The 13,619-nt window shown below is 40.7% G+C and overlaps 1 protein-coding gene across 1 annotated transcript in view; it reads left to right on the forward strand.

Annotated features, from left to right (window-relative positions):
• The window catches only part of CCDC6 (coiled-coil domain containing 6), a 99,832-nt gene that overhangs the window by 69,302 nt on the left and 16,911 nt on the right, over positions 1 to 13,619 (forward strand). The window contains exons 4-5 of the mRNA XM_081157557.1: positions 9,184 to 9,287; positions 11,181 to 11,341. Of these exons, the coding sequence (XP_081013683.1) occupies positions 9,184 to 9,287; positions 11,181 to 11,341 (265 nt within the window). The remainder of the gene's footprint in view (positions 1 to 9,183; positions 9,288 to 11,180; positions 11,342 to 13,619) is intronic.

Here is a 13,619-nt window from a genome sequence, read left to right on the forward strand (position 1 = left end):
TTGGCACTTGGGTGAATTGTTTGTGAATTGATACACATGGGCTGGACGGAGCTAAGTCCAGCTCGTTGCAGGGAAGCAGGGCTGTGAGAGAACAGAAATGGAAGAAGAGATATGCAATAAAAAGTGAATGCAGTTACCGCATGGCGTAGAGATTCTGAGAACAGAAAACTCATGAAGAAGATGTGAAGTTGAATCCCTCCCCTCTGTTAGCAGACAAGGAAAGGGGGAGGGGGGTGGCAGTCTGTGGATGGTGTCTTTGGGGGCACACGCTTGCCTTTCTATTAGTGGTGAGTGTCATGCAGAAGGCTGCCGTGGAGCTGTGCAGGCTTGTGCAGGCCTCGGTGCTGACAGGTGCCCGTGGTTACCTTTAGCCGTAGGCAGCGTCAGTTGACTACAGAGGCTTGACCAGACCCTGGCTGCCAGGGGCATTGCAGGGGTGACCCCCACTCATTCCAGTGTCTCTCACCATGTATAAGCAGCAAATCACAGAGGCTGGGGTTTAGAATGATGAGTTTTAATCCTTAGGACGAAATTTAATTTTTATTTTTTTCTAAAATGAATCAAGGAAGCATATATTTTAAGTTTTGTGAGGAAGAAAGGAAAGTTTTAGGTTTCTAGCTCTTGCAACAGTGGTTCTTAGTGAAGGCTACACGATGGGCACTGCCTTGCTCGTCTGGAAGTTAGTTCATTCGAAATACAAACCACACTGACATCTGTCTGCGTACAGTGCTGATGCTCCTCATTTTCGTAGCTGCAGCGACGGACTCTAGTGAGTTACACAGATGATCGATGTGTCCTTGTGACTTAGACAGCTGTGAACTGAGTGGCCAGTGGCTCATGTTCAGGTTTGCATCCTTGGTTGATTTTGGTTGTTGTGGAACAGAGTATTTCTTAAATTCATGGGTAGTGTGACCAGACTGGATTTTCAAGAATTTTATTCATGCTAACAGCGGCCCGTGCGGCCCCTGGCAGAGGGAGAGGTCTGTAGCAATAGCTCTGAGCAGCACCTGCTGGTGTCTGTGTGCCATTTTTTTCAAAGAACAACCGTGTTCCTTGAGGGTTCACTTACATTAAGGAGATGAAATTTAGTGACCACTGTGCATGCTTTGACATTTGATTTCAAATACTGGTCTCAAGTTATGGGAGTCTTGGAATCTTTATTATTAAATGTTTGCATTGTGAAAGTAACCCATTGCTCTTTCAAGAAAATTTGGAAAACATAGAAGTACAAGAATGAAAAAACGTTACCTAGACGACAAACCTCCCAAACAATGGCTGTTTATATTTTTTCTTCATTTTCTTCTCTCCCTTTCTGCTCTTTTTGTTTAACGGTAGTGTATTATAATTTGATGCCCCGCTTTTAATTTTTTTGTAAAATGTAATAACCTGTGTGTGCACATTCAGATGAGCTACACTGGGCACAGCCAGACATAATCATAGCACACAGTAAACCCCAAAGCCTGCTTGGTGGGAATCTGATTCTAGCAAATCCTTGAGGATGTTTGGGTGACTTGAAAAGCTTAGATACAAGCATTCTGCCTACTGTTTATTTGGAAGGGGGAAAAATGCCTCAGAGCATAAAGGAAAAGTAAATGGGATTTGGTACCTTAGAAGCAGGTAAACTAGGGACAATGCACAGTACTCGAAGCTTCAGCAGGCTCACTTTTCAGTGTATTTGTTTTATAATCCAGGAGCTGTCAGGATGTCATGAAGCCAACCAAGGGGTCCCAACTCCAGACCTTTGAAAGTAGACTCTGAACCCTATCAGGGACACAGATAACTCTCCACAGGATGTGATTCCCCCCACCCCCCTTGCCCAAATCCCTAGAATTCCTTCCTTAGACCCCATTTCAATTAAGTACAAAAACTCACTGTGTGCCATCTTGTCAGATAATATTTTGAAGCATTAGATACTGCGTGCCACGTGGATCAATTCTTAGATGATGTGACATGATGGCAGGGAAGACACTCAAAATGTGTTTCCTGTGTAAAGAGGAACCTCATCATGGTTCAACAGCGTGCATTTCGGTCATGCAGGGGGTGGGCGGTGGAGACTGCCTGTTACAGGGAAGGGCACTGGTGTGCTGCAGTAAGGGCAGTAAAACCCAGAGGTACTTTACTGAGACTCCCTAGTTGCTTGTAATTTTGAAATGTACAAAGCCTGTTTCTTTATGACCAAGACAAGAATGTGGTGAATGATTTAGAAGAGGCATTCTCCCTTCGCCAAACCATGGCAAATGAATGAACGGCTAAGGAACCTCACGCCTCCATGTAAGGCAGTGGGACAGGTGTGGTAACGACTGGGAAGAAATGGTTTCTTTTATCCAAGAACTTCTCTTTTGGATAAAGCACATCAAGAAAAGTTTCCCTAATGTTATTTTGTTAAGGAAGCTTATTTTAAATAATGGACAGATGGTAGTCACTGATGTAATCGTGTATTTGTAACACACAATAATATGACTTCTTTCCCAAGGGCTTTTCCACTGCACTTTTTTTTTTAAAAAATATGTATTTATTGATTTCAGAGAGAGGAAAGGAGAGGGAGAGAGAGAGAGAGAGAAGCATCAGTGATGAGAGAGTCATTGATCGAGCCCGCAACCCGGGCCTGTGCCCTGACCGGGAATCGAACCCCGATCGCCTGGATCCCAGGTCAACGCTCAGCCGCTGCACCACGCCCGGCCGGGTCCCGCTGCCCTCTTGATGGTAGCAAAAGAATGTCCACCCTGTATGTTGAAACCTGCTTTCCACCAATAGTAATTATTTGATAAAAGGCCCCGAGAATTATAAACCTAGTATGCAAATTTGTTTAATATTGTGCTGGTGTCCAAGTGATGAAAACTTAAGTCCAGAAACTATATAAACCTGAGTAATTATAAGTGTGTCTTTCATTTCTCAACATCATTGAACAAAAGCAAAATTTATTGAGCTGGTAAACAAGAAAATAGTGTCATTTTCACATATTAATGTTAATGGGAGATTGTTGTCCTGAAGTTATATCCATTTAAAAAAAAATCTAATTTTTATAGGAACACAAGTTTTGAGAAGAAAACAGTTGTAAGCTGTGGTAAAGAAGTTTAACTCGGGGCAATCTGGAAAATTCTCAGTCCTCCAGATAGCTAAGCCTTCACTATTATTTACCCTTTGAGAGGTTATTGGCTCATTCTGTATTTTATATATGTAAATTAACATCCTATATTACTATTAAATTATATTAGGAAATAGACATTTTTTTAGATTAGATGTCTTTACATTTTTTCTTTTATTAAAAATAGTAAATTTCATTAAAAAATTGCCTGGGGGTAGGAAAAGGTAAGAAGATAAATTATCACCCGGATTACTTTCATCCAAGGGACAGCCCTATTTATCTTGCTGTACATATAGTTCTTTATAATCTTTTTGCATGTTTTTTCCCTCTAGCAGTATATTTCTGAGGTACATAGATAAATTTCAGCTGTAATTTTTTACCTCCTACACTTGAATGTGACCATCCTTTCTTTCCTTTCCTCTTACCCTTCACTGACAAGGTTCCATTGGCTCTTTCTCTGCTCAGCATGGCACAAGCTGTGGTAATGACCTAGAACTTGTTTTTAATTCTGAAACCAGCCTCAGCTTGATTAATCAAATAGGTACCTCAGGGACTCTGTGGTCTGTGAACACCTGTCGTAACTCATCTGTAACACAAATTGGCTGCTTGATTTCTTAAAATTTTGTTCCAGAAGGTGAGAGTCAGATGTTTTCTAGCCTAGGAGAATTGCCAGGGCTGCACAAAATTCCACCGATTACCTGAACAGATGCCAACAGAGGCAGTGTTTAAGTTTTGCTTTACTTGTCTCTTGCTTTAATTTGTGAAGGCTTTGCCACGGAGCAAGGACCACTATGCATTGTTCTCATCTCTCTTCAGTGGTACATGATATATTTCAATAGCTCCCTCATGAATCCTATTATAGTCACTTCTTTCCTATGTTCAGCAGGTCCTTGATGAACCTCTGTTCTTTATAATGTTGATGAGATGCCGTAGGAACTTAACTCTTGTTTATATCTGTTAGCCTATGGTAAAATTAGTTTCGTTTTACATTGTTTTGCTTAAAGTCACAGAACCAATCAACAGTGTTAAGTGAGGACTCACCATATATGTAAAACCTTGATTAACTCATATGTATTGGCAAAGTAGGGTGGAATGAGGTAAGATCTTTTATTGTCTTTACTAGAAACAAAACTGTCTCAGCCCATTTGAGCTGTTATAACAAATAGTATATACTGGTTTATAAAAAACAGAAATTTATTTCTCACAGTTCTGGAGTCTTAAAGTCTGAGATCAGGGTGCTAGCTTGATGTAGTTCTAGTGAGGGCCCACTTCAGGGTTTCAGACTCCCTACTTCTCCTTGTATCCTCACACGAGAGCAGCAAGCTGCAAAGTCTTTCATGACTCTCAGAAAGGACATTAATCTCATATTGGGGGCCCCACCCTCATGATATCAACTAAACCTAATTACCTTCCAGAGGCCCTACTTCCAAACCATCACAATGGGGATTTAGGCTTCAGCATACACATATTTTTTGGGGGGAGGGGTTGGAGGCACAAACATTCAGTTCATTGCAAAAACTGTGTTCATTTTTCTGACTTTGATGTCGTTTTCTGAATATTGTGCTTGTTATTTTCCCAGATGATACTGATATACCTCCAGAGTCACCACTTTGGACATCTATGATATTACATAATAAGTTGATAGAAAATCAGGCTGAATTATTAATGGTCTTCAGATACTCCCTAACCTAGAATGTTTTGGGGGATTGTTGTGTTAATCCCCATCACCCATTTGTTTTCTTAAGATTTGCCTCTTTCTGTTAAAAAAAATCTAGCCAACTATGAGTTTGGTTAATGTAGATCCTAGGAAGTACTCTGCTATTTCTTTTTGTAAACATCAGGTACACTCCATATATCATCATCATTCTAAGTGCTATTTACTATATGTTGTAGCAAACTTTGTGTCTGTGTTCGGTTTATATGGTAGTCCCACCATGGGCTTTTCTTATTTATTTATTTATTTATTTATTATTATTATTTTTTAATCGTGAGCCAAGGATATGTTTTCCATTGATTCTAGAGAGCAAGGAGACAGGGAGAGAGAAACATCAATGTGGGAGAGAAACATCAGAACATCGATTGGTTGCCTTCTTTACCCACCCCTACCGGGAATCGAACCTGCAGCCTGGGTTTGTGCCCTCACCGGGAATCAAACCCGTGACCCTTCAGTGCTTGGGACAACACTTTAACCAACTGACCCACACCAGCCAGGGCCTCTCTCTGTATTATCTTGGATTAGTTGCAATGGGCTGCCTTCTAAAATTTTATTTTTTTTAATAAAAAAATTTTTTTCAATTACAGTTGACCTACAATATTAGTTTCAGGTGCATAACATAGTGATTAGACATTTCTATAACTAACAAAGTGATTACCCTGATAAATCTAGTACCCGTCTGACACCAGTATTACAATATTATTGACTATATTCTCTATGCTGTACTTGACATCCCTGTGACTGTTTTTTATAACTGTCAGTTTGTACAGTCTTAATCCCTTTCTCTTTTTCATTCATCCCCTTCATCCCAAAATTTGTTTTTCAAGTCACATGTTTGGGGTTCAAAATGTATTTCCTCATAGAAATGATGATACACTTTTCAAAATAGATGGAAAAGATCCACTATGACCTTTCAAAATTCTGTGGCTGAGTACAGTGGTTAGGCTAATGTTCTCAGTAGGCTTTTTACCAAGCATTCCTTTCCCCAACCTCTACCTCCACCCCAGCATCACACTTCTCTTTAAATGGAAAAATGCTATGGTGAAAGAAATCTGATAGTGTTGGGAGCCATTTCTCAGCTGCTATTTTTTCTGCTATTTTGGTGGAGGTCAGTATCTGCCCATTGAGAAGACACAGGCAAGAAGAAGGGCTATGAATTCACATGAGTCAGCTATATTAGTATACACTAAACTTATCCATGAAAGAAGTTCTATATTTATTTGGGGACTATAATAAGAACTCTTGGTCTGATGTTAATTAACCTGTAATGAGAAGGAAAGCTACTGAAGAGAAGTGAAGAATTTGGCAGTCCATTGAACTGACTTAATCACAAAGCAGCCTTTCAAATGAGTATGTTCTACAAATCTGCTGTATCCATTGGTGCTCCCAGAATAAGCAGTCAGAGGGGCTCGGGTTAGCCTGAGAATCTGATGTTTGGTGTGGATGAGCAGATGCCTATTGCATGAACGCCAAATTTAAAAAGCCATCAGATATTATTGGGAAGGAAATAGGGCAGAGTATTACAGATAGAGAGACCAGCATAATGACAGCAATGTGTCACTGGGCTGATGTTGTGATTCAAGCATGAATTTCTGACTTACCCTGTACACTTAACATACACTGCCAGGTCTGATGTTGTTCGATATCAGGACAATGTAATAAGCACTGAAAATCTCCTACCCGAATTGGCAGAACTGGTGTCTGTGTTTTGGCTCTAAATATATAGGTTGTGAAATTAAGTGAGCAGGAGGTGGAGGGGCAACTCTGATAAAGAATTTAATGGGCAGTTGATCATAATCATAAATAATGCCATTTCCTCTAACTTCTCTGCCCCTTAATGTCCAGGAGAACTCAGCGATGCTGAAAAGTTGAGATTTTTAAAGCTGAAGAAACAAGACAGGAAACCCTGCTCTTTTGGGGCTAAATAATGAGGACTCCTGTAGCACTGCCAGCCCATGTGATGAAACACGCAAATCCAGGCTGCTGAGCTGGGGCCTCCTGAGTGGCCTGCTTCATAGAAATAAATTAAGAGAGCAAATTGGTAAAGCAGTCCCAAGTTTCACCCCCAGGAAGCCTTGGTTTGCTGAAGCGGGCAGTCAATTGATAGCTGGTACCCGAAGAAGCTGAGATTCATGTCCATTTTCAACTCATTTGTCCTGCCCTCTTTTATCTGTTTCCTCATACTCTGACTCATGAAGCTGCCCCCTACCCTGCTACTCCCAAGAACTGTTGGCAAAGAAGGTAGACTCACAAACCATAACATAATTTACCCCAAATCCTACTTTCCCCTTAAGATCCTCTATACTTGTTGGTTGGACGGGACCCAGCTCTTTTGGACACCGTAGTGTCTGATTTCCACTCCTATCCTGGTGCTATTGCTTTGCCTGTTACATCTCAGGCCAATCAGTGGTTCCTTCAGCTCTAAAGTGAAAGGGTGGGTTTAGATGATTTGTCTCGCTGCTTCTAGATCTAAACATCTGAGACTGAGCTAGCTCAGACTGAAGACAGGTGCCATCTTGAGGCCGACAGAGAATGATAGAATGGGCAGCCCTGGAAGGGACCTCGGAAGTCATCTAGGGCAACCTTCTCATTTTACAGACGGGGATGTTGATGCTCACAGCAGGTGAGCACCTGCCAGAGCCACGTGTTTAGTAAGTTATCCACAGGCAAAGATAGCTTTGTCTAGCTTTTGATTTTCAGAGCTATTAGCATTATGCATGATTACTATAAAATGAGAAGTAATTGAGCATGTTTCTCTACTACAAAATGAGGCCTTGCTTGAGTTTTTTCTTGCCTATCAAGTACCCTCTGTAATGCTTCTAGTTAAACACAGGAACAGGGCCCTTAATAAGTAAATCTCTCAGAATTTTGTTCCTTTAAAAAATGGCTGTGAATTGTACTTCAAAGGTTGGCCAAAAATGTGGTTGGCACAGAAGCACTAAATTTTATGGGAGTTCTGTGAGGTTTTTCGTGGTTTTTCCTCATTGCTTCAGGTAGGAACTGTTTAACATTCTGATGAGCGCATGTGCATTATTAGTCTACTCCCAGCTTCACAGCACAAAATGCATCTGACTTATTCTGACATCTCACCACCCCTTCTTCCCTCCTCCCCCCATGCAAAGAAAATATCTTGAAACTGTATTTTCAGCTGGCTGTGATCTGGGCTCATTTGCTTGTTGAGAAAAGTCTACTTTGGTTGCTATAAGAGACTGCATTTTATACATAGTATTGGTCTCACTTTACTGCATATACAGGGATCTTGGATCAGCGAGGAGCTTGCCTCTGTGACCTCCTAAGGAAATGTGAAATCTGCCACTTTGGCATTTTTGCAGCTGTGCAATCAAAAATAATTTGTTGACTCAGTGATGGAAAAGGTGAATTGCTTTTGGTTGCAGGGATAGTGTAGGGGCAGAAACATAGCCTTTCTCTCTTTTTAAAGAAAATTCCTGTTAAAATTATTTAATATCTCAGATATATAGACAAGTACAAAAAGTGATGTAACACATTCCCTCTCCCTGTCAGTGTGCAGCCTATTGTTCATTGCACTTTCTCTTCTCACTAGCCCTCTTTTTCTTCGTGTCCTTTTCGCCCTCTATCAAGTATATAATTTGTTTCATTTACTATCTTGACGCCATTAAAATGTAAGTTCCACGAAGGCAGAAATTTCTGACTTCTTGGTTCCCTGCTGCATCCTTATTAACCAGCGTCTGACATTGTTTTCAGTATTTTCGTATTTCTCAATACTGATTGATTAAACGAGTTTTTCCTAGTTTGCTTCTTTATATGAAGTCGAATGCTGTTTGGGGTTCTCTTCACAACTGTATACCTTCCCTCAAATCAAATCTCCCTTCTTTCCTACCTCCCCAGAAGTGATCAGTATTGTAAATTTGGTGTTGATCATTTTATGCCTGTTTTTATATCTTGGGACACATTTCTGTGCGCCCATTGACCAGTATGTAGAATTGTCTTCAGGTGTTTGGGTTATTTATATAAACACTGATATGATCTTTTTGGCTGAACGTTGAACTACATGCAGAACTAGGGGGCAGGCTGAGGGGTGGGGTGCAAACTCAGGTAAGTCCTGGTGTGACTAGTAAGCAGAACTCTTCCAAACACTCTTCCATGAAGACTTTCCATGTGCCTTGAATAAAGACGAAACAGACAATGTACCAGATAGCAGTTAAGCTTTAACATCAGACACTGAACCTGTCTTGGTTTTCTCAGTTTAGTTTAAGAACTAGATGCACTTAATGTGTCTGTGCCAGAAAATTGGCCATTTGCCGTTTTCTCCAAGTAAACAGGTCCTAATGGTCTAATCAAGAAGCCTGATTAATGAAGTTTAAGTGACCTGCTATTCTCAGTAAAACTTTTTTCCTTCCTCTAGCTGAGAAGAGAGAAGATTGACCTTGAAAATACTTTGGAACAAGAACAAGAAGCACTAGTTAATCGTCTCTGGAAAAGAATGGATAAACTTGAAGCTGAAAAGCGGTTTGTGTTAGTCTTGCTGTTTAATACCAGTGTGTGTGTGTGTGGCTAGGGTGCTGTTCTGGGTGTGGCTGTGTAACAGTGGGATGTTTAATTCCTTGGTTGATGCATGTCATTTAATTTGTCAAATGAAAAAAAAGTTGAAAGCTTTCTGACCTCTTTTCATGTTGGTCACCTCTTTATACTTCTTTCGTATTGTCCCAGTAGAATTTATTGCCATTTGGTTCTCAAAGGCCATGAAGAAATTAGCCAAGGTGCTATTGTTTACCTTTAACTTGTTCTGAAGGATAGTTGCAGTTTCAACTTTTTTACCCAATTGAACTGGCTTCCCCAGTTCTTTTCTCAAGTGCATAGCTTATGTACTCTGTGCCGTTAGTTATTACACACCTTTAAAATGGACTTCATTAGGAAGGCTGAGATTTTGATAGAAGAATTATCATCTAATAGTTTTTTTAACACTTGCTGTAAAGAAATGCTTGAACATATTTAAGATTAGGATTCTTTGCACTAAATGTATGTACATGGATGTGAAATGTCATTCAACAGCAAGCTTTTCTTGAACCCCTCTATGCAAGATACTGTCAGGTCCTTATTTCTAAGTGTTGCATACTTCGGGGTGGCTGGAGCAGGGCTTGAAGAACGGTGAGGAGTTCTGTATGCAGGGGGTGTGGGCATGGATGGGTGTAGAAAGGAAGTTTCTTGAAAATGTTCATTAATCTACTTTGCCAGGAACTTTTGTTTGCTAACCAAAGTCCTTTTGCTCTAAGTGTTGGGTTTGGATGAACATCCATAAATCATTTTGTTCATCTCAAGATCTGCAAAATAGAAACATACCACAGGTGTTAAGAAGAGTGAAAATAGAGGTACTGTGTGTCTATAGGGAAGTAGTTAAAGCTGTAGTTGAACAGCTGTGTTTTGCATTATTGTAGTAGTACCAATAAATGGAATTAGAAATTATTTAGCATAATAAATGTTGTAAGGACCACAACAACATTTAACATACTAGTTCACTCAACAAAGGCAGGCCTAATTCACAATTGGCAAACCTAAAGGTAAAAGTTAAAAACAAAACCAAACCAAAAATACCAGCATCCTATAAAAGGGAACATGGAGATCTGTTGCCATTCAGTCTTTCTTCAGGGACGCAGTTGAGGTCATATATGTGTATGTATACCAAATTATTGCAGATTATTGGGTTGAGCAATATGAAATTGACATTTTGTAAGTCAAAAGCTGTTGAATATAATAAATAAGCATTTTATGTGCTTCAAACTAATAATTGGTGGAGAAGGTGGAACTACCTTCTCCCAATAATTAACCTAATAATTTTTTTGTTTTTAATTTTTTGCCTTAGCTATGGCCAGAAGCAAAGGGCCTCTCAGCCAGTTTGCCATGCTCTCAGGATTGGTTTTTCAGAAGGGAATTTTATAAGTCGAGTCTCTGTTACGCCAAAGTCCACAGAGGTTCATAGTACGCAGTTCATAAATTTCAGTTAAAAGAATTGAGAGTGAAATTCCTTTAGTCTCTCCATATCCTTCACCAACATGTCAAACATTTCAGTGAGCAGATAACTGAATGCCTTCTGTATGCCAGACAGACTATTTAGAAGCAAATGTTAGAGATTTTTTCCAGGGATGCTTAATTACCAGTGGCTTATTTAAGGGAAGAAAATGGAGGGTGGATCTTTCAGCTCTGCCTTTCGATCTGAATACCAGGTCAGGGTGACCAGAAGTTCATGTAAAACGGGCAGAGGAGATAAGCACCCCTGTGAATTCGTTCTGCAATTCATTCATTGCAGGGGCTTGCTGCTAAAACAAACACTCCGGCTAGTGTGCTGTTTTGTCTTTCAGAGGCAAACTGGTTTTCATTGTTGGAATTTTTCTTTTTTCCATAAAGAATCCTGCAGGAGAAATTAGACCAGCCCGTCTCAGCTCCCCCATCACCTAGAGAAATCTCCATGGAGATCGACTCTCCAGAAAACATGATGCGCCACATCCGGTTTTTAAAGAATGAAGTAGAGAGGCTGAAGAAGCAGCTGCGGGCTGCTCAGTTACAGCGTAAGTAACCTCTGGTATCACTGGTCTTCTGTCTGCTACGTTAATCTACTTAACAAATACAGGGTTTTGCTGACTTTTGCTATTTAATGTGTATTAATCAAGGATTCTGATTTAATTGATTTGGGTGGGGTCTGGGCATCAGTATTTTCTAACCATAAACCTGAAAGAGAATGTAAAATGTGTAGGTCACCTTTGGATCATTTGGGAACCACCTCTTCGGACTTTGATTGGAAGTCATCCTCAGTTGACTGTCTCTTAGACTAAATATTGCAGGGTGGCTGAAGATAGGGGACGCGTAAGCTGTAGCCCCTAAGTCTTAGGGAGCCCTGTGTGAGAGAGGGTAAGAGCTGACTCCTGGGAGTAAGTCTGCTCTTTTGCGATCAGGGGTGACAGTGTGCCAGCAGAGGGCACCCTAGGAGTGCCATCTCTCTGTGCCTGAGTCAGTAACACCCAGAGGTGTCGGACTTGGTTGGTACCTTCTCTATGTCTCTGGCTTCTCTGTTTTGTTGTTTGATTGTTTTTTAAAGAATAGTTTATTGATTTTTAGAGAGAGGACGGGAGAGGGAGAGAGAGAGAAACATCCATGTGAGAGCATAACAGTGATTGGCTGCCTCCTGCACGCCCGCTACCTGGGATTGAGCCTGAAACTGGGATATGTGCCCTCACTGGGAACCAACCTTTCTGTGCACGGGAGGCCCAACCATCTAAGCCACAGCGGCCAGGGCTGGCTTCTCTATTAATTGCTGAACTGCCAGGAAGTCTTCCAGCCATCACTCCCGCTGAAGGACTTTCTTGACTGTAGATTATTGTTTAAGGATTCCCCCTGCTGATGTCCCCAGATGTGAGAGGATTGCCATTTCCTTTGAAAAACAATGTTCCCTCTTAACTGATTATTTTTGAAGCCTTATGAATCCTCAGTTCTGCGAAGCTTTCTTTCCTATTATGGAGAAGAAAGGCAACTTGCTCTGACAGCCGCCCTTCTGGTTCTGGAAACAATAAGTTCTCCAAGGGGCCAATCTAATGCTTCCTGTAGAGCTAGCGAAAAATGCTGCACACATGCATATTTGGGATGAAATAATTTAAATCATTTATATTAAAAGTGTGCTTTGTAAATATTTTCCCAGCATGCCTTCAATTAAAGAGACTTTTGTAACTGGATTAAACAGCAGGGTTTTGGTTATGTTGAAAACAGCGGAGGGATTTAGTGTTTAGTGTACATAATAGTGTTTATTAATTTTGATAGTTTTATTTGAATTTTTAAAATAAGGATAGTCAAGAGCTTTGATGTATTCTGTAATGATGACGTCTTAGAAGTCATTGCATATTTATCATCAAAAGTCATTATTTGCTAAAATACCAGACCTTCGTAGAGTTGCTTAAAACGGACACTAACTTGATGAACTCGGAAATTGAATTAGGGTCAGTTTGTGGGAGAGAAATGGCCAATGTGGCATTCAGCACCTTCCTTAAGTTTGGAATGGGCTGGAAATACAGAGCAGTAAGCTGCAGAACTCTCTCTTAGATGTGATCGTGGCCACTCTGAATGTGTAGCTAGTTTTCAGAATAGAGAAGTAGATACTACCTTTTCTTTTGAGATTTCACTTTTCCCAAATTCATGGCCAAGATAGAGAAAAGGAAGAAGCAGGAAGATGGGTAGACACTGAGTTTTGTGTGGAGGTTATTTTGGTTACTTAGTAACAGCAGATTCTGTCTGAGGTAAACCAGAAAAGGAGCGGAAGGCCCTGTGATGCCGTTTATTAGAATGGTGCCGGGGTGTGCCAGAATCCAGCCCAGAATAACCTCAGGACGTGGGCTTGCCATCCAGGGACTCTGCAGGAGATTCTAGAGCCTCGTGAAGATGTGTGTTCTGCATTTCAGGTTCCTGGAAAAGAGAATCCAACTCGCTGAGCCTGGCTCCAGTCTCTATCTACCCTGGTGCCGTAGTAGAGACCTTGACCCACAGGAGTGGGCAATACTAGGTTTACAACTGTTATACAAATAAATAAACAACAACACAGTAATAAACTCCGTTTCACGTAATCACAGCTGTAAACCTACTGTTGCCGCCTCTGTATGACACAGCTCCTGAGGATGGGGTATTTGTCATAATCAGGATGCCATCCCAAGAGCCTGGCGTGCGTATCCAGGTCTTTACGTGCTGTCTGACTCAGAAAGCCTGGTCGTGAGACACACACACACACTCAAATTATTCTTATTTGAAATACGGAAGCTGTTTACTATGTCAATTTCTATTTTTTAAAAAGAGTAGTAGCTACAC

This window comes from Miniopterus schreibersii (assembly GCF_964146895.1).
Source record: "Miniopterus schreibersii genome assembly, chromosome: 14".
NCBI classification, from domain to species: domain Eukaryota; kingdom Metazoa; phylum Chordata; class Mammalia; order Chiroptera; family Miniopteridae; genus Miniopterus; species Miniopterus schreibersii.